Here is a 20,836-nt window from a genome sequence, read left to right as displayed (position 1 = left end):
TCTAGAACATGGGTGTCAAACTGGCATCCCTCCAGGTATTACCAAACTAATAGTCCCATGAGGCATTGCAAGATGGACAGTTACAAGCATGACTCCCAAAGGCAGAGGCTGGGACTTATAGTTTTACAACAGCTGGAGGGCCGCCATTTTGTGCCTGTGTTACCCAGCTGGGGAAGGGGGGAATCTCGGCTGCTATAACGGGAAAACTTTGTGGGCTCAAGGGATGGCTGCTGTGGGCTGCATAACATTGACTGGACCCAGGGCAGCTGCCGCTTTTGCCTCACGTTAGAGATGGCCCTGCTTACTGGGAGGGGAAACCCTCACTACATCACATCCAGACAGACACGAATCCGACTGAGGAGTTCCTCTTCTGTGATTTGCAGGGCGTTGTTCCAGAACTCCCAGGCAGCAGGCAGACAGAGGGAGTCTACGTCTCTCAGCCAATACTGCTTGCCAATGTACTGAAGATTTTAGTTGACTAAAATATGACTAAAACTGAAACATTTCAGATGACTAAAATATAACTAAAAGTAAAATGGCATTTAGTCAAAAGAATATGTCTAAAACTAAATTGAAACTTGCCATAAAAATGAACAGTGGTGCGAATAAGCCTTTTATAGTTTGGCTCCATAGTTACCTCCATTCACAGAATGTGTATTTTGCATATTGCATATTTGGTGTCTGCCGGACACAAACTGAATGGGCACGAATGTAAAAAAACTGACATCCATCTTGTTCAGCTCCAATTCATCAGGAGATCTACTCAAGGGTCCCCTGCTGACCAGAGCGGAGCAGCTCTGTGTGAAAAATCTCTACAGCCTTGTATGACCGGTATCTCCAGAGAGAGATGACTGAATGGGGAGGAGGTGTTACCCAGGGCTGGAGGGAAGGCTCAGGGGTGGACAGCAGGCAGCAATGGGTAGAGACAAAGTGTGAAGCAATGTATGGCAGTGTATGAGCCGAAGGATGGCCATACATGGATCAGTCTTTTCAATCAACCAGCAGACTGAGCAGTGCGCTATCATCCATGGGTGCAATGTGTGCACATGGGCTCCGAGGGGGTGGGGCCCACTGTACACTGTACTCTGTACTCTTACCCAACCACTGCAATCATTGAGGAGACAAGTCTGAGGTACTGCCAACCATCACTGACTGCAGGATTCCTGTGTGATTCACACAAAGATTGCTTTGCTGGAACTGAAGGCAGCTGTTGGGAGGTAGGTTCAGCATCAATGGGGGGGGGGGCAGAATGCTGATATCATCTGAACCCCCCAGGAGCCTGGGAGAATGGAACTCTACCATGCTGCTGGTATCTGTCTGAGTTGAGGTCTGCAAATTTAGGGAGGGGGGGTTGTGCAAACTGTGACAGTGTCAGGGCCTGGACTTGAACCTGGGACTTCTACTGTGTCAGGCAGTAACTCTACTCACTGAGCTACCTAGGATGCTGGACAACACTTTGCCTCATCTATTGGATAATCCTGCCTTGTGCCTTGTTTGCTCTTGAACCTTGAACTCCTTGCTCCTCCCATGAACTTCCTATATAAGCCATGTCCTTGGACTTCCTCCTTGCCAGATTATTGTGCCTTTCCAGCCAATATCCTGCTACTGTTCCTGCTGCTGTCTACACCTCCGCTACTGACCTTTGGCTTGTTCCTGACCACGATTGATCTGCTACCATTTGTGACCAACCCTTGACTTGTGACCGACTCTGCTTTCGTCTGATCCCTAACCTGTTGATCCGCTATTGGTTCCCAGTCTGCTCATTCCCTGGTGGGGTGATCCTGAGATCTGCGACCTGGTATTAACACGCAGTCCAATCCATCTCCACCATTAGGAGCTCTGGTGAATACCGGTTAATACTTAGACCCCGCACCTCAGGTGAGCCTGCGTCATTCCCAGGGGGATCCGCTGGTGTACCTATCCTGCTGGTTCCAGGTAAGCCTTTTACTGCTATAGCAACTGGTCTCTGAACCTGACCTTACACCGTGACAGAATAATCTGGCCCACACATGGAGGCCGCTATAGCAAATGCCATGGCTCCTGTCAGGCAGCAAATTTCAGAGCTACAAGAGTTTGGTGTTACCTACCAAAAGAAATTTGCTGAACTGCAAAGTGTAGTAGAGGGGCAACAGGAAGAGATCCATGCTCTGCAGACACGATTGCTGGACATGTGCTCCCGCGATGTTGCTAATACACGCATGCCTCTGCCACTCAAGTTCAATGGAGACCGCCGCCACTACAGAGGTTTCCTTAACCAATGCCGCATTTATTTCCAGATGCAACCTGCTGCATTTAATACTGAGAGGCAGAAGGTATTGTTTGTTATAAACCTCCTGACTGAGGAAGCCCTAGCTTGGGCCTCTCCCTATATAGAGCAAAACAATGCAATGTTAAAACAGTTTTGCGACTTTTGTGACTGCAATGAACCAGGTCTTTGATGATCCCAACCGCTGCGCTACCGCTGAAGCAAAGCTGCATAGTTTGAGGCAGGGTAGACGCCCTGTTGCGGAGTATACAACTGAATTTCGACGCTGGATCTCAGACACCACCTGGAACCCAGCAGCGCAAAAGAGTCAGTTCCGGCAGGGGCTCTCTGAACAGGTGAAGGATGAGCTCGCCAGAGTAGAGACTCCTAACGATCTTGAGGAGTTCATCCAATTATGCATTCGGATTGACCAGAGACTGACAGAAAGAAGAAAGGAGAGATTGGGAAGTAATGGTGGCATGCGTTTTTCTGCTAATCAGTTCAGTCAGAAGGATTTAAACATTTCTTCAGATTATAACACACCTGAACCTATGCAAGTAGATACTGTTAAAAGAGCAATTTCTACTCAAGAGAAGGAGAGAAGACGTTTGGAGAATTTATGTTTATACTGTGGGGACTCTGGGCATTACGCAGTCAATTGTCCTAATAAAGTCAAAAGAACAATTGCTGCGACTGATGTTATCCTGCCTGAACGCATAAATTCAATTACCCAGTCTATCTCCCCATTGATCGATGAAGAAAATAAAGTTGGTCCTAAACAGTCTCATTTTGTTGTCCCTTTCAAACTTTTTACTGAGGGCCATGAAATTCCTTGTTCTGCTATGCTGGACTCTGGGGCTGGGGGAAACTTTATGGACATAGAGTTTGCCCACAATAATAATATTCTCAGGAGAAACAAATCTGCCCCTATTGATATGGAGACAGTTGATGGTTCACCTTTATCATCAGGACCAGTTACTCATGAAACAGTTCCTCTAGTACTCCAATTTCAGGCTGACCATTTTGAGACCATCAGCTTTCAGCTGATTACATCACCTAAATTTCCTGTCATCCTGGGCATCCCTTGGTTTACTACCCATAATCCCTTCATCAACTGGGGAGCATGGACCATAAATTTTACATCCCCCCATTGTGAGGAACATTGTAGGAAACCATGTGCTACAAGTTGTCTACCAATCAGGCAATCACAGGCTGATATGGTAACTACACAGTCATATGACAATCTGCCTCCACAATACCATGAGTTTCGAGACGTCTGTGATAAGAAAAATGCGGATCAACTACCTCCTCATCGTCCATATGATTGTCCCATTGAACTGCTTCCAGGAGCAGAAATACCATTCAGCCGCATTTTCAATTTATCAGAACCTGAGTTAAAGGTGCTAAGGGAGTGGCTTGATGAGAATTTGGAGAAGGGCTTTATCAGACCCTCAACATCTCCTGCAGGAGCAGCCCTGTTCTTTGTTGAGAAAAAGGACTCCACCTTGCGTCCATGCATTGATTTTAGGGGCTTGAATAAAATCACTGTTAAAAACCGTTACCCACTCCCTTTAATCGCAGAGATGTTGGAAAGACTCCGCTCTGCCAAAGTCTTCACAAAACTTGACTTACGGGGGGCATATAACCTGGTACGCATGCGTCAAGGCGACGAATAGAAGACTGCCTTTAGAACCAGATATGGACACTTTGAGTCCCTAGTTATGCCTTTTGGCCTATGTAATGCTCCCGTGACTTTTCAGCACTTCATAAATGATGTGTTTCGAGATTTGTTGGACCAGTTTGTTATTGCTTATCTGGACGATATCCTCATCTTTTCGGACAACCTGGTGGAGCATCGCAAGCATGTCTGCACTGTATTCAAAAGGTTAAGGATGAACCGACTTTACATCAAACTGGAGAAGTGTGAGTTTGAACGAGCCCAGATCCAGTTCTTGGGATATATCGTTTCTTCAGAAGGAGTGAGCATGGATCCTGAAAAGATCAAGGCAGTGGTGGATTGGACTGCCCCTGGAAACGTTAAGGAAATACAACGATTTATTGGATTTGCAAACTTTTATAGGAAATTCATAAGAAACTTCTCTAAGGTAATAGCACCAATTACACAGCTGACAAAGAAAGGAGTGCCCTTTGCATGGTCAACTGAGGCACAAACTGCTTTTAGCAAGCTAAAGACTCTCTTCACATCTGCACCAATATTGGTACATCCTGATCCTGAGCTACCTTTTATTGTGGAAGTGGATGCCTCAGACTCCGCCGTGGGAGCTATCATTTCTCAGCGACGAGGAGAAAAAATGCAGCTTCATCCCTGTGCTTATTTTTCTCGTTTGATGTCATCTGCTGAAAGGAATTATGACATTGGGAATAAGGAGTTGCTGGCAATTAGGGAAGCCTTTTCCGAATGGAGGCATCTGTTGGAAGGGGCTAAGCATCCTGTGACTGTCTTCACGGATCATAAAAATCTAGAATTCATCCGTTCTGCCAAGAGATTGTCTTCTAGACAAGCACGTTGGTCACTGTTCTTTTCCAGGTTCAATTTTATTATCTCATATCGACCTGGGTCAAGAAACGGAAAGGCTGATGCCTTATCACGAATGTCGTCTGGGCCTCTCCAGGAGAACACTTCTGAATGTACAATCCTGCCTCAAAAGAACTTTCTAGGGGCCACAAGTCCTAAGGCATTCTTGAATCTTCTTAAAGAGGGGTATGAGAATGACCCACTTCTCAATCATCCACCTACGGACATTAACCTGACTTATAAGAATGGCTTTTGGATTCAAGGACATCATCTTTATGTACCTGAATCTGTTCGGGTGGAAGCTCTCAAGTTGGTTCATGATTCCAAACTTGCTGGGCATTTTGGAGTCTCTAAGATCGAAGAACTATTATCACGTTCCTTTTGGTGGCCGGGGTACAAGAAAGATGTCAAACGCTATGTGACCTCATGCTTGACCTGTGCACGCAATAAGATTCCCCGAGCCTCCCCTTTGGGGTTGCTTCAGCCACTCCCTGTTCCATCAAGACCATGGGAGTCTATTTATATGGATTTTGTGGTGGATTTACCTCCCTCAAAAGGAATGACCACCATTTTGGTAGTGGTTGACCGTCTCACTAAAATGGCCCATTTTGTTCCAGTTAAGGGGGTGCCCACTGCTGAACAGACTGCTGAACTGATGGTTCGAGAAATCTTTAAACTGCATGGAATCCCTGATGATGTGGTGTCTGACAGAGGTGTGCAGTTTACTTCGAAATTCTGGAGAAGTTTTTGCTCAGCCTTAGGTGTTACAATTAATCTGTCCTCTGCTTTTCATCCCCAGTCTAATGGTCAGACTGAGAGAACTAATCAAACAATGGAACAGTATCTTCGATGCTTTGTCACTTATCTTCAGGATGACTGGGTGGACTGTCTTCCCACTGCAGAGTTTGCATACAACAATTCTAAACATAGTTCCACCTCTCAAAGTCCTTTTTACTTAAATGCCGGTTACCATCCAGTTTTTATTCCTGATCTCCCTATCACAACTCCAATCCCTGCTGTTACCAATAGACTAACTACATTGCAGGAGATTCAAGAGAAATTGGTTGAGACTTTGAGGGAAGCTCAGGAGTATTACAAAAAGTCTGCAGACAGACACCGGAGAACTCTTCCTACGTTTCATGTGGGTGAAAAAGTTTGGTTATCAACAAAGAATTTGAAGGTCCAGGTGCCATCTGCTAAGTTGGGTCAAAAGTTTGTGGGTCCTTTTCAGATTTCTGCCCAAATCAACCCAGTCACCTTTCGCTTACAGCTTCCGGATAGTATGAGGATTCACCCTGTTTTTCATATATCACTACTCAAACCGTTTCAGGAAAATCCTTTCCCTGGAAGAATTTTTCCACCTCCTCCATCTGTTGAGGTACAGGGTGAAGAAGAATTTGTGGTGGAGAAAATCCTTGATTCCAGGATCTTTAGGAATAAGTTACAGTATCTGGTTCAATGGGAAGGATATGGACCAGAAGAAAATTCTTGGGAGCCTGAGGAGAATGTTCATGCTCCTAGACTAACAAGAGAATTCCACCAGAGGTTTCCACACAAGCCTAGTCCTAAGACGTCCAGAGGACGTCCTGGGAGGAGGGGAGTACTGTCAGGGCCTGGACTTGAACCTGGGACTTCTACTGTGTCAGGCAGTAACTCTACTCACTGAGCTACCTAGGATGCTGGACAACACTTTGCCTCATCTATTGGATAATCCTGCCTTGTGCCTTGTTTGCTCTTGAACCTTGAACTCCTTGCTCCTCCCATGAACTTCCTATATAAGCCATGTCCTTGGACTTTCTCCTTGCCAGATTATTGTGCCTTTCCAGCCAATATCCTGCTACTGTTCCTGCTGCTGTCTACACCTCCGCTACAGACCTTTGGCTTGTTCCTGACCACGATTGATCTGCTACCATTTGTGACCGACCCTTGGCTTGTGACCGACTCTGCTTTCGTCTGATCCCTAACCTGTTGATCCGCTATTGGTTCCCAGTCTGCTCATTCCCTGGTGGGGTGATCCTGAGATCTGCGAGCTGGTATTAACACGCAGCCCAATCCATCTCCACCATTAGGAGCTCTGGTGAATACCGGTTAATACTTAGACCCCGCACCTCAGGTGAGCCTGCGTCATTCCCAGGGGGATCCGCTGGTGTACCTATCCTGCTGGTTCCAGGTAAGCCTTTTACTGCTATAGCAACTGGTCTCTGAACCTGACCTTACACCGTGACAGACAGACTGAGCTGGGGGGGGTGTAATTATTGTATTGCGGACGGACTGAGCTGGGGGGGTGTAATTATTGTATTGCGGACGGACTGAGCTGGGGGGTGTAATTTATGTATTGGGGACGGACTGAGCTGGGTGGGTATAATTATTGCATTGGAGACAGCCTGAGCTGGGGGGGTGGGGGTGTAATTATTGTATTGGGGACGGACTGAGCTGGGGGGTGTAATAATTGTATTGCAGACAGATTAAACTGAGGGGTACAATTAATGTATTGTGGATGGACTGAGCTGAGCATGGTTGGGATAACTGTATTGGAAACAGCCTGAGCTGGGGGGAGTACTTATTGCATTGGGGACATTCTGAGCTGAGTGGGGGATGTAATAATTGTATTAGGGAGAGCGTGAGCTGGGGAGGGCTGTAATTATTGTATTGGTGACAGACTGAGCTGGAGGTGTTGTAAGTAATGTATTGGAGACAGACTGAGCTGAGCAGAGGGGGGTGATAATTATATTGGGGACAGCTGGGGGGTGTAATAATTGTACTGGAACAGCCTGAGGTGGGGAGCTGTAATTATTGTATTGGTAACAGACTGAGCTGGGGGGTGTAATAATTGCTTTGGGGACAACCGGAGCTGGAGGGGGGTATAAATATTAAATTGGGGACACACTGAGCTGATGGGGGGTGTAATTATTGTATTGGAAACAGACTGAGCTGAGTGGAGGTGTGATAATTATATTGGGGACAGCCGGGGGGGTGTAATAATTGTTTTGGGGACAGCCTGAGCTGGGGGGGTGTAATGTATTGTGGATGTGGATGGATTATTTTTGGAGAATATGGATATCATTTAGTGTAACTTAATGGCTATTATTTTCTCCTAAATCATTCCCTGAGAGGTAATAATTTATTCAGAAATAGTTCATTTGTTGTATTGTTTTCATAGGGCTTTGGGGAACAACCTTGACGGAAGATACTGCAGAAAACCGGGAGCTGTTTGTGAAAACCACACTACGGGAATTACTTGTCTATATTGTCTTCTTGGTGGACATTTGTCTCTGTAAGTCTCAATGTTTACATTTTGATAAAATATTATTTGTATTGTTTTGGATGTTTTTCCCTTTCAGCTTTATGTCACTCTAGCGATCCTTTCGTTGACTCAGCAGTCGCACAGTTTCTGCAGAATCGCACACTCGCTCTATGTCTTAGTTCTGTATGCCAGCTGAAGATGCATTGTGTCGCTTCTTTGCCACTCACTTGCAAGCTAAATTCTGCAGCATTTTGGCCAGCAAAGGGCAACACCATAACCAGTTCAGAGATCTTTTTGGTGATTCTGTTGCTTGCAGGTGGTCACTAGAGACCGAAGTGCTAACATGACACAGACTTTACTTACATCGGCATCTTTCTCAAAGTGTGTGAATAGCCCAAACTAGTTTTTAACTTTAAATACCGTAAGTAAAGGATTAAATTACCAGGTTGGTGTATTTTTTGCTGTTTGTCCAATTGGGAAGATTTACTATCACTTCCGATCCTAAGTACCCAACAGGAAATAAAAGGAAATCTCTAGAAAGTGAGAAAAATTTCACTTTTGGTCAATTGTCACTGAAACAGGTATTTTCTTTTCAAAATATCCCTTCACCTTTTGTTCTGGTGTCAACTCTAAAACTGTGGATTTTCTATGACTTTCTTACTGGTGACAATGGTCATCAGCATGAATAGAGAAGGTGAACTTCCCCAGCGGCAACACAGACAGTGATAACAACATGACAGAGGGTCTTATCCATTCATAGGCACCTATAACTTTGCTATACATACAATTTAGTATTGTAAAGCTAGGCCCATGAAAAAAAAATTTAGTTTCTTGGATATACCTTGCTAGCAGCAACTAGTTAATGGCAACGTCCTATCAGCAGTGCCAGCGATACAGCAACAGGGGTCCCAGTCCTCAGCACATGGTCACAGGCTTGTAGCAGCAATGTGCTCTCATTGGTCTCCTTGCAGCAAAGAGGAAACCCCCTGGTATTCAGAATGAGAAAATACAGCTCTCCCTCTTTATACCAGTGTCTCATTGGGAATTGTAGTTCAATACTTCATTAACTGCCATATTAAAATGTATTTCCTGAACTTCATCTCCCATAATTCAATGCTGCCAACCTTCATGTTTCAGAAGCTCCTTCTGCTTGTCAGCTCCCCCTGGTGGATGGAGGCGAGGTAGTATTAACCCATTCAGCTGCAGTCCATTGGGATACAGAAGGTACTGCAGCACAGTGTCCCAAATCACTCTCTGTCTCTAGCTAAGCACTTGACTACATGTATAAAACACAGTTTAAAGCTTAAAAAACACAAAAAAGGTAGTGCAGCGCTCAATCGCAGACTTATATCAAATATAAACAAGTGAATAAATAATAAAATAATGCAGTTTAAAGCTTAATTAGTTTTGTGTGTTGTTTGCACTTCTCCGAGTACTATTTAAATCACATCGAACCCCAAAAGCAAAAATGTAGTATATATTAGCTTACCAATTCTTAGATGTGGTGGCTGCATTCGTTTTCTTTTTATGCACCATGGAGAATTACATTGCTCACTGATTTTTATCCCTCTTGGAAAATTCATTTGTGAGATATCCCAATTAAAGTTATTGGATCTGCTTAGTCCCCATCTCTGCATCAATAAACCAAACCCGAGAATTCCAATCCTGGTGTGCTCGAAAACAAGGGTCTCAAAGCAAGGATCTTCAATCATGGCCCTCATGTATGGAAATCTTGCTCCTTCGTCCCTCAGCTCATGAGACTTTAAAGCTGAACTTCAGGTAACACATTACATGCAGTTACAACAAACATTTTTTTACTTTTTAGGATTTTATATAAATGAAAAAAAACCCAAGTATTGTAATCACCCCTTTCAATACATATTATATTGCAGCTTACCGATTCTTAGATGTGATGGCTGTATTATTTTTCTTTTCAGGCTTTCTTTCCTTTATTTTCATCTGGTGATCCTGCCAGTAATTCTATTATTTTTGAACAGAGCAAGCTCTCCTTAAATAAAGCAGGCAGAGTGCTAAGACAAACCATTTACCATTGGCAAGGGTGCTCACAATGATCACCTTTTATTTTTCATGTAAAGCCTTTATCCCAAAAGGAAAAAACTGGTTGCTACGATTGCTTACAAAACCTTTTCCAGACTGATACACCAAAACCTGGTTCAATGACCATGGGATTACTGTGCTTGATTAGCCAGCAAACTCGCCTGACCTGAACCCCATAGAGAATCTGTGAGGCATTGCCAAGAGAAAGATGAGAGACATGAGACCGAACAATGCAGAAGAGCTGAAGGCCACTATTGAAGCATCCTGGTCTTCCATAACACCTCAGCAGTGCCACAGGCTGATAGCTTCCATGCCACGCCACATTGAGGCAGTAATTGCTGCAAAATGGGCCCAAACCAAGTACTGAGTACATATGCATGCTTCCACTTTTCAGAGGTCCAATATTGTTCTATGTACAATCCTTGTTTTATTGATTGCATGTAATATTCTAATTTTCTGAGATTGTGGATTTGGGGTTTTCATGAGCTATAACCCATAATCACCACAATTATGACAAATCACGGCTTGAACTATCTTGCTTTGTATGTACTGAGTCTATCTCATATGTTAGTTTCACCTTTTAAGTTGCATTACTGAAATAAATGAACTTTTGCACGATATTCTAATCTTTTGAGTTTCACCTGTACATGTCAATTGTGACGATTGCGGCGTCAGACCCCAGCCCTTCTCACCAAACTTGTGACCGAAGGACCAGCCAATCTAGAACCGCGCTGTCACGTGCTTAACAATGCCACGCTCAGCTGCACCCTGTACAAAGATTTTTCAGCTAATGGACCGCAATCTGTGTACGTGCAGCCTGGGAGCGATTGTTACTGGGTCATGTTAGTTACGCAACTAACCCTTCACACTGCCACCACCTCCTTTTTGTACAGAGAAAGAGGAAACTCGGCAATATCAGCAATAACACTATGATGTTTGCATAAGTGTCAGTATACCACTGTCACCGCAGGCAGAGATATACTGAAGTTTAAAACACACACACGGTAGAGCTCTTCAGAGGCAGGGGTTCTTAGTTTGCATTAAAGAGCTTTAGAAACAGTTCAACATTTTCAGAAAGTAAGATTTATTACTAAAAGGTCAAAAGGGTGCAATAAAAATATTTACAGAAAAGATGAAGCCAATATATATATATATATACATACATACATACAAAGAGCAATAACACAGCAAAGAGATAACAGAAAGAAATTTAGATAGATAAAGTACTTGCCAAAAGCCTTGGGTTAAGCAGCTTTCAAGTTTCAGCGCAAAACGGCCGTCTCCCAGAGTTGGTTCCGATGTTACAAGTGAGAATCTTCAACTTATCTCGACTCAGCTTAGCTTAACTCCAAGCATAACAGCCTTTTTCTAGGAACTTAGCAGGGTGTCTTCCTGAAGCAGAGAACCAATCGCCTCACTTGGGGAGGGAGTTGTAGGCGGGGAGCTTGGGCTTTGACCAAAGCCCTCACAAATTATACTATGGTCGATAACTTTTCCTAGGTACATGTAACATTCCACCCATGGGTAGATTAATACGCAGAATCATCTGCTGAACGTCTAGGTATGAAATATGACATACCTGCTGGGATGATTAAGGAGATATTACTTTCTGCTCTCCTGTAGCTGTTAGCTAGGGGGTGTAACCTATCAAGAGAGCGATCTGAATATATGCCTGGTTTTTATGTAAGTCTCTCATATTCCAAGATATGTAATCATCGGGGAAAGTGGGTCTTGAATGTGATGTCTGCTTTATGGCTTATCTGGAATGTCTTTGAACTCAGTAAAGGACTTGGTTTATGGCTTTACGATCCTTCTCCAGCAAAAGTCTTGCAGACATATTGGTGCCAGGCTAATTGTGGTTTATAGCCATGAGCTCTCCCGCTGGTCCTTGATGCCTTTTTGAACTCTGCATCAAACAGACCACATGTCACTCAACAGAGAGGGAGGGGGGAAGAGGAAAGAGGGAGCGAGATACAAGATGGAGGGTTTGGAGCAAAATGGATGACCGCGTCCATCTCTGTGTGCACGATTACTTTGTATCTTTGTTTCTCATCTGTTCTTGAACTTCCTTCAATCACAGCATGATGTGTTGCTTTTTTAGATCTTTTAGCTTGCTTCAGTTTTTCAGACAGATTCTAGTTAAGTGATTTCTTGATTCAACAGCTCTGGCAGTGATCACAAAATGTAGTTAATCACAGTTCATTCAAGATTTCGCAAGGGGGGTGTTACTTTTTCACATACGGCAAGGTAGCTTTGGACAGATTTTTTCCCTTAACCACTTGACAACCGGGCTATAGCCGAATGACGGCTACAACGCAGTTGTCCAGTTCTGGGAGGGCATCATATGACGTCTTCCCAGAACGCACCCTCCTGCACACCCCCAGCAGCGTGCACCTGGCAATCTCCATGATTTAAAAAAAATAGGTTGCGCTTAAATACATACAAAAGTGTAACAAAAAAATTAAATAACAAAACAATAAGAAACAATATTTTAAATCAAAATAAAATCCAGCAAAAACGAAAAAGTCCAAAAGTTCAAATAATCAATAATGTCCAAAATAATTCATCACCAAGTAAATCCACCACCAAAAATGGTTAAATAGAACTCACCAGAGTAATATGCTGATTGTTGAAAAACCAGAGAAATGAATAATATGGTGACAACAACACTGAAGAAATGAGGGATGAACTCCAACAGATGATGTGCTGCAAAGTTGAAAATCCACTCCAAAGGTGATTTAATATCCAAACTGAGAGATGATCAGACCGTCACTCAAAAGAAAAAAGCGAACAATCAAGGTGCAGTATGTTTGAAAAAACATCAAACTTTAATGAAGAAATGCACTTACAAGTAAGGTGTCCAGACTGACACCAGTATAAACAGCGTGTGTAATGAATACAGGCGACTCAGACCCAGCCAAACATGCACATGCTACGTGCAGACAAACCAGGAGTATTCTGAACCTCACATCCAAAGGCACCACCCTAAGCTTAGGTGATCATCAGTGCCTCCCATCTATGCTCATCAGTGCCTAGCAGTGCCCCCCATTAGTGCCACCTATCAATGCTGCCCAGCAGTGCTTCCAGTCAGTGCCCAGCAGTACCACCAGTTAGTGCTGTCAGTCAGTGCCAGCTCATCAATGCCAGCTCATCAGTACCACTTATCAGTGCCACCTGTCAGTGCCCATCATTGCTGCATATCAGTGCAGCATCATCAGTGCTGCCTATCAGTGCCACCTCATCAGTGCTGTCTATCAGTGTCCATCAGTGCAGCCTCATCAATGCACATCAGTAAAAGAGAAAAATTACCTGTTTGCAAAGTTTTAAAACAGAAACAAAGAAAAACTTTTTTTTTTAACTTTTTTGCTCTTTTTTTTGTTTATAGCGCAAAAAATTAAACACCCAGTGGCGATTAAATACCACCAAAAGAAAGTTCTATTTGTGTGAAAAAAAATGATAACAATTTCATATGGGTGCAGTGTTGCATGACCGTGCAATTGTCATTCAAAGTGCAACAGCGCTAAAAGCTGAAAATTGGCCTGGGCAGGAGGGGGTATAAGTTGCCAGTATGCAAGTGGTTAAAAAATTAAATCATCATTTAAAAACTGAATTTTGTATTTACTTGAGTTTTCTTTGTGTAATATTAAAATGTGTTTGATCTGAACCATTTAAGTGTGAAAAATATGAAGAAAAAATTTAAAATCAGGAAGCGGTCAAATACTTCTTCACTTTTGTGTATGTCACTCTATCAGTGTGTATAGTTACCAGGGGTGGACTGACAAATCATGGGGCCCCTGGGAAATAGGGGATCATGGGGCCCTTGTGTCCTCGCCCACACTCAAACCACACCCAAAAAAGCCTATGAAAGGTACCAGGGGCATCTCATGGGGCCCCCTACTGACCCTGGGCCCTCGGGCAGTGCTCGAGCACCCAAATGGTCGGTCCGCCCCTGATAGTTACTATTTGTATAGTCTGTCCTGCAGAAGATTGCAGAGAAAAGAAGATGATGGCTATGTGCTGTAAAGCTGCAGAGGATCTTGTGTATCCATTGCACACCAACTACAACCCACAAGGGTCCAGTGACTGCTATAGAAGTAAGGAAACCTTTTGTTTAAATGGAAATGTAGCAAGGACTAGGGATTGAATTCCATATCTCTGAGTGTACTTTCTCTAAAATCACAATACATTGTACAAACACTGCAAGACAAACAATGGTACAAATGTAGTCTCATGGTAAAATCTATTATTTGGAGTAAACCTCTTTCAGTGCTTGCGGCATGCAAGCTAGTAAAGGTAAATAGAACCTGTAGATTAATCCTCAGAAGGTGTAAAGCTGGCCATACATGGATCAAAATGTATCCGGTTCAGCAGCCTGAAACTAAAGAACAGCAAAAGAGCAGGCTTTAAGGTTCACAAACTGCACATATGCGTCACAGGAAGGCCAATGTTTCTGTGCTAAGAGCATGCTCAGTTCATGCTTCCAGCATAGTGACTGTGAAAGACAACTCTTTTTCCCTGCTAATTAATAGCAGCTGGTGGGACTGGTTCCCAATTATATGATGTAACTGCTGTGACAGCCAATCACAGTGGTCATGTGATCAATCTTTCCCATCCCCTGGCATTCAGAACTCTTTAAGGGGATACTGGGACACTATACCATCTTCTCATGTAACAGCAAAGCTGCCAATTGTCCTTTGTATACAGGGACAGATTTGTGCCATAGATTTGTTCCTGCTGGTTTAGTTTCAATAAATCCTTCTTTCTGCATGTATTTTTATTTCCTATGGCCATCTGAGTTATATTTCAAATTTTGAGAGTTATTTAATTAATAATCATGATAACTGTATGTGTGTGTGTGTGGTATAAGGGCTTGTTCACACTTGACTGCTTTTCCAACTCTTGCCAAACGCCCCTATAGCATTTGACAAGCATTGGTCTGGCGTTTGCGGAGCATTTTTAATACTCCGCAAACGCCGCATGCGCGGTTTAGCGGCGGTTGCTAGGCATTTGCCAAGCGTTAAAAACTCCCCACAAACGCCTATAATGAAGTTTGAATGGTGTTAACGCTCCGCAAATGCCACGCACCATAGACTTGAATAGGAGGCTTCAACTCCTCCTGACTCGACCAGAGGCGTCTGTTTTGCCGCGACGCAATGCGACGCTAACGCTCCTGTTTGAACAGCACCATGTGCTGCAATGTGCAGAATTTTCCCAGGCGTTTGGGAAACGGTAAAAACACTTCCCAAACACCTGTCTGCCACTTGCTAACAAGGCTAGTGTGAACATAGCCTAAAAGTATTAAGGCTGTTGATAGATAGTGAGAAGATAGCAGAGAAGATAGTGAGAAGATACACAAAAGATAGTGAGAAGATACTGAGAAGATACTGAGAAGATAGCAGGTTATACAATTAGAGACGGAATGGAGTTCATTTAAAATTCTAAATTCTTTGTGGCTTCTTTGAGTGATTTTGGATGTCTATTTAATTCTACTTATGAAAGCTTGAAATTATTGTCTGAAAGCAGTCATGCAAAATAGCATAATTCATTGAAGTATGCGGGGAAAAACTAAATCCAGCAAACAAAAGCAAAAATTGGGCAGGGACTCTGCTAAGGACAATAATAGAATCAGTGTTATTATAAGAGGAGTTCCCTTCCCAGATTTCCTTCAAAATAGATTATTTTTTAAATTGGTGAATGACATTTAAGAAAATATTTTTTTAAATCCTTCCTATATAAATATTGAAATCTCCTTTCCTTCATAATATATGTCAATATACACCATTTTTTTTTCTAATATTTAGATGAGATCTCCTAACACTGATATTCATTTGTTGTCCACCTACTGTGTATACTATCTCCACGTCTAATATGTACAAATCGCAACGTAATGTCCTAAACTGTATCCCAGATTCAAAACGTGGCCTTCAAAGTGATGTATCCAGAGAAAATTCTGTACTTGCCTCACATGCTTTTATCTTTCATAATTATTTTTGCTTTTGCAACTGTGGTTTGGCATTAAAGGATAGTTTCACCTTGCGTAACATGTAATATGTTGGTGATCACCAACCCCCTCATCCCCAGAGCCCCTTCCCCTGTGAGAGCAGGGGGTTCTTCTCCTTGTAGTCGCTGTCACAAATAAAATTGGTGTTGTTGTGCAGGACTCTTTTCCATTTTTTCACCTACTGATCTGGCCAGTAAATCTGTTACATTTCAAATGAACAAGTTGTCCAACAAAAGTGGCATGTAGAGGGTCGAGACAAACTATTTATCAATGACAAGGGTACTTCGATTGGTCAGCTTTTATTCATTTATGTAAACCCTTTATCCCAAATGGAAAAAATACGCTGCTGTAACTACTTAAAAAGTGTTAACTGGAGTTCAGCTTTAATTTGTCAATCAGGTCCATTCAAATTTCTAGTGCATTTAACACTACCCTCTCCCCAGATTAACAATGCTGTTCTCCAAGGTTGTCTCCATTGCTTCTTCATCCATAGTGGAGACACCCTAAGATGCATCCCCAGATGAAAGTAAAAGAAAAAACTAAAAAGAAAACTAATGCAGCCACCACATTTAAGGATTGAAAACTGCAAAATATAAAATTGTTGTTTTGGGTTTAATACTACTTTAAGTACTTGAGCAGTTTTCCAAAACTGTATTGGATAAGGACAATGCAATTTATTTATTTGATTTTAGCGCCATCAATTTACACAGCGCTTTATATATATATATATATATATATATATATATATATATATATTGTACATTCACATCAGTCTCTAACCCTCAAGGAGTGTACAATCTAAGGTCCCTAACTTACATTTTTCCATAAACATACTAGGGACAATTTAAACAGGATCCAATCAACCTTCCAGCATGTCTTTGGAGTGTGGGAGGAAACCCACACAAGCACAGGGAGAACATGCAAACTCCAGGCAGATGGTGCTGTGGTTGGGATTTGAACCAATGACCCTTGTAATACCAGGTGGAAGTGCTAACCATTTAGCCACTGTGCTGCCCAATTACCACAAACAACACATTCAACAATATTAAACTTCATCTGAGAATTAACTGCCTATGATACAATGAAGACAATATTATTTTGTCACATAACACTATCCTTCTGAGTTTTAAAAATTGTATAAATTTATAACTTTCTATTCTTCCAGGTTTTGAATAAACTTACCACTGAACTACAATGCTGTTACCTCCCCCACCCCACCACTCAGTTCAAATATATTCTGTTTGTAACAGACATTTCTCTTCCATCCCTCATTCAAATATGTTAAATGTAATTTTTGCTGACAGTTATCATGATTTAACTTTAAACAAACTGATTTTTTTCTAGTGACTTACGGGATGACAAGCTCTAACACTTATTATTACACCAATGTGATGTCCAACCTTTTCTTGTATACTGCTTCTGATAGTGGAGTCACTTTCCAGAGTATTAATGACATGAGTGATTTTTGGTCGGTGAGTAGAAATCCTCAATCAGTACTAAACTGTTTTAAGTTTATAAATAAATACAGTACGTAGGCAAGAATAACATCCATTGTTTAACTAAATGGTCAGTCCACCCATAGGGCATATTTCAGTTCTGGGTAGATGCTGGGACATCCAATTCATCTTTTGGCTTCCTATAACCCTTATGGATGTTGGATAAGAGATCTATGGCACGCTGGTGAACAGAGATGCTGGTGACCACATGTTTGGGGCATTGCGACCAGAAATGCTGGAGAGCACAAACAGGGACATCAGGGACACTGGTGACCATATCTCTGGGATGCTGGTGACCACATCAGTGGAGATGATAGTGACCAGGAACACTAGTGACCAGAAACACTAGTGACCAGATGTCTGCATCCACATTCCCTCATCCATTGCTATATAGAAAATTGAGGGGGAAATGGGATTCCTTTAGCTGACCATGGCTAATGAAAGCATAGAGCTATAAGACTTGAGCTATGAAATCTAATTCTTACTACTGAAGCTCCTAAAATAAGGGAAGCCAGTGGGTGAGAAAAGTACCTGTTGTAAGTGGACTAAGTAAATGATGTTATATAATACTAACCTCAATATTCTATTTATTTTCCTCTAGTATGCACAAGGACCATTACTAGATGGTCTGTACTGGACTAAATGGTACAATAATGCAACTCTAGATAACAGCCAACATTCATTCATTTATTATGAAAATTTACTCCTTGGAGTACCGCGGATGCGTCAGCTGAAGGTGGAGAATAACTCTTGCATGGTACATAAGGACTTTAGAGATGACATTTATGGGTGCTATGATGTGTATTCAGAGGGTGAAGAAGACAGGAATCCATTTGGACTGGTGAATGGAACTGCGTAAGTAAATGTTTTTGTTCAAATCTCTTAAGGTTAAGCAAACAATGGTGATGATGTCATGACTTACAGCTTACACAGCACACCCTGACTTTGCTTCCAAAGGGCAAATGGGAGTCATGGTGAAGAGGCTAGTATGAGCTACTGGGAGCACCATCAAATTGAACTTGTTGCTTTACCCTGCATGGGGTAAAGTAACTGCTATCTGACAGTTCCTGTGCACAGAGGCAGCGCAGACTTTTTACTACTCCTTCTTTCATGTCTCAGTCCTTTAGTGATTCCCTATAGAGCAACCATGTAAAAAATGGACTTTATCTTCAAAAGACTGATTTAGTTTTTGTGTTTAATCTCCCTAGGTATGAGAACATCACCTCTCTTTTCCCAATTGGCAGAAATTATTTCATTATCTTTTATTAAGGGACAAAGGATTGAGGTGTTCTCATAAGATTTGGTTATATGCAGCTCCTTGCAGGAGGATTTGGGCACTGGAAAACAAAAAAAGCCATTGACCAACCAACAGCTCCCACTCTCAGCAAGCTTCAGTTTTTTGCTTGTGTCCTAGGAGGATGGGCACCTTTTTTTATTTCGTGCTTTCTACAAATAACATTAAAGGTCCAGTTCACTTCTAGTCCAAGGTAATTCACAGTTTTAACCATTTTATGTCCATCTTTGCAGTGGATCGCACTGGCATTAGTCGCTATATTTGCACATTTTCACTTCATAAGATTGCTGTTTAATATTCTATTGTAACAGACAGTGGGGTTTATTTACAAAAACTGGAGTGTACAAAAATCTGGTGCAAATGTGTAGGGTAGTCAATCAGCTTTTAACTTCAGCTTGTTCAGTTAAGCTTTGATGAAAATCCTGGAAACTGATAAATTGATCATAATATGTGTATGTATGGGTGGGACCTTGACTGTAAGCACCGTGAGGGCAGGGACTGATGTGAATGTACAATATATATGTAAAGTGCTGCATTGTCAGCACTATATCAATAATAAATATAGCAATTATTGGTACATAGAGAAGTTACCTGCTGCAGGCAACAAATACTTCCACATGTACTGAATAGTCTGACATTATACAGTTCTTTGAACATCATCTAGGCTGCACATAAGCATTATTATCATTATAAACGTTATATTACACTACAAGCCAAGGAGGTTGTGGAGATCCTCTGGGATGTAGAAGCTGCTTGCCCAGGAACCAGATTATTTACATCAACACCAATACTTTGAGATAGCAATACCAATAATATAACCTTACGGGGCGAGAGCTATTTTCCACTCTTCTCAGCTACCCACTTAGCAAAGGTCAAATGCCTGGGTAAGAGACATGGTTTCCAGGGACTATAAGCTAGAATTCTACTTTCTGCCTCTGCCCCACTTCATGTTACCCAACCTTTCTATGTATCATCATTCTGCTCTTTCAGACCATTTGAACCAAGGAAATGTTGAAATTCAGGCTTTTTAGTCCAACCTTCTAAATGATCCAAACCCAAAAGTAGACATTCACTCCTTGGACTTGAAGGCACTAGCTGTCTTAATTCAAGTACAAACATTCTGTATGGAAACCACAAAGACTGTCAGAGTCTCCTCCACAGGGGAATATTTCTAACTTTGGTGGACATCAAGTATGTAGACCTGCATGTCCTAGTCTTTCCAGGGCATCAATGCTATCTCTGTTTTGCTGTGTGCTTGCAACACTACCAGTCTGTAGCCCTAACATTTGGTCTCTCTGCCTCACTTTGAGTGTTCACCAAGGCTCTGGCCCCTGTCCTAGAATTAAAACACTCCCCGGGTATTACCATTGTGGGATACTGACATGACCTCCTGTTGATGGAACAATCAGTGACGTAATGCAGTGATTAATGTGATGCAGACAGTCCAGACCACAAAAAGGTTTGGTTGGATTTTAAACCTTCATAAAACAGCACTGAAATCCACACATCATTTGGACTATTTGGGTCTAGGCCTAGACACAGGCCAAACCAAAGTTTTTCTTCTCCCAAAAAATGTTACTTTTTGCTCCCAAACTCAGACTCTACAGTCCAGGAGCCCTCCAAGTCTGTAATTCTGCATTACAGTTCTGGTCTTGGTGGCACCATCTATCAAAGGTGTTCCTTTTGCTTAGTTCCACTCCAGACCCCTACAACTAAATATTCTGTCATCATGGGACAAATCATTTCAGTCTCTAGTCCAAACTATTTACCTGACACCCAAGATCAAGTCTGGGCTCTTCCAGATCGACTGGCTCCCTTATCTTGGGGTCCAGTTTACCACTTGCTTCATGGCAGCTGGCTTTAATGTCATGGTTATTGAAGCACAAGTCTTAAGAGACAGGTCTCTCTGAATAAGTAATTCCCATGCTTATAAAAGCTAGGAAATCTACCTCTCATATGGTC

At 42.3% G+C, this 20,836-nt stretch overlaps 1 protein-coding gene across 1 annotated transcript in view; it reads left to right on the top strand.

The window, feature by feature from the left end:
• PKD2L1 (polycystin 2 like 1, transient receptor potential cation channel) overlaps positions 1–20,836 on the top strand; it is an 88,028-nt gene that overhangs the window by 20,065 nt on the left and 47,127 nt on the right. The window contains exons 2-4 of the mRNA XM_089687756.1: positions 7,942–8,055; positions 17,429–17,556; positions 18,182–18,435. Of these exons, the coding sequence (XP_089543882.1) occupies positions 7,942–8,055; positions 17,429–17,556; positions 18,182–18,435 (496 nt within the window). The remainder of the gene's footprint in view (positions 1–7,941; positions 8,056–17,428; positions 17,557–18,181; positions 18,436–20,836) is intronic.

Source organism: Staurois parvus, unplaced genomic scaffold (assembly GCF_062004578.1).
Source record: "Staurois parvus isolate SC_StPar_1 unplaced genomic scaffold, SC_StPar_1.0 ptg000437l, whole genome shotgun sequence".
In the NCBI taxonomy this organism is placed as follows: Eukaryota; Metazoa; Chordata; class Amphibia; order Anura; family Ranidae; genus Staurois; species Staurois parvus.
Note: the sequence above shows the minus strand (reverse complement) of the source record. Positions and strands in the feature narration are given on the sequence as shown.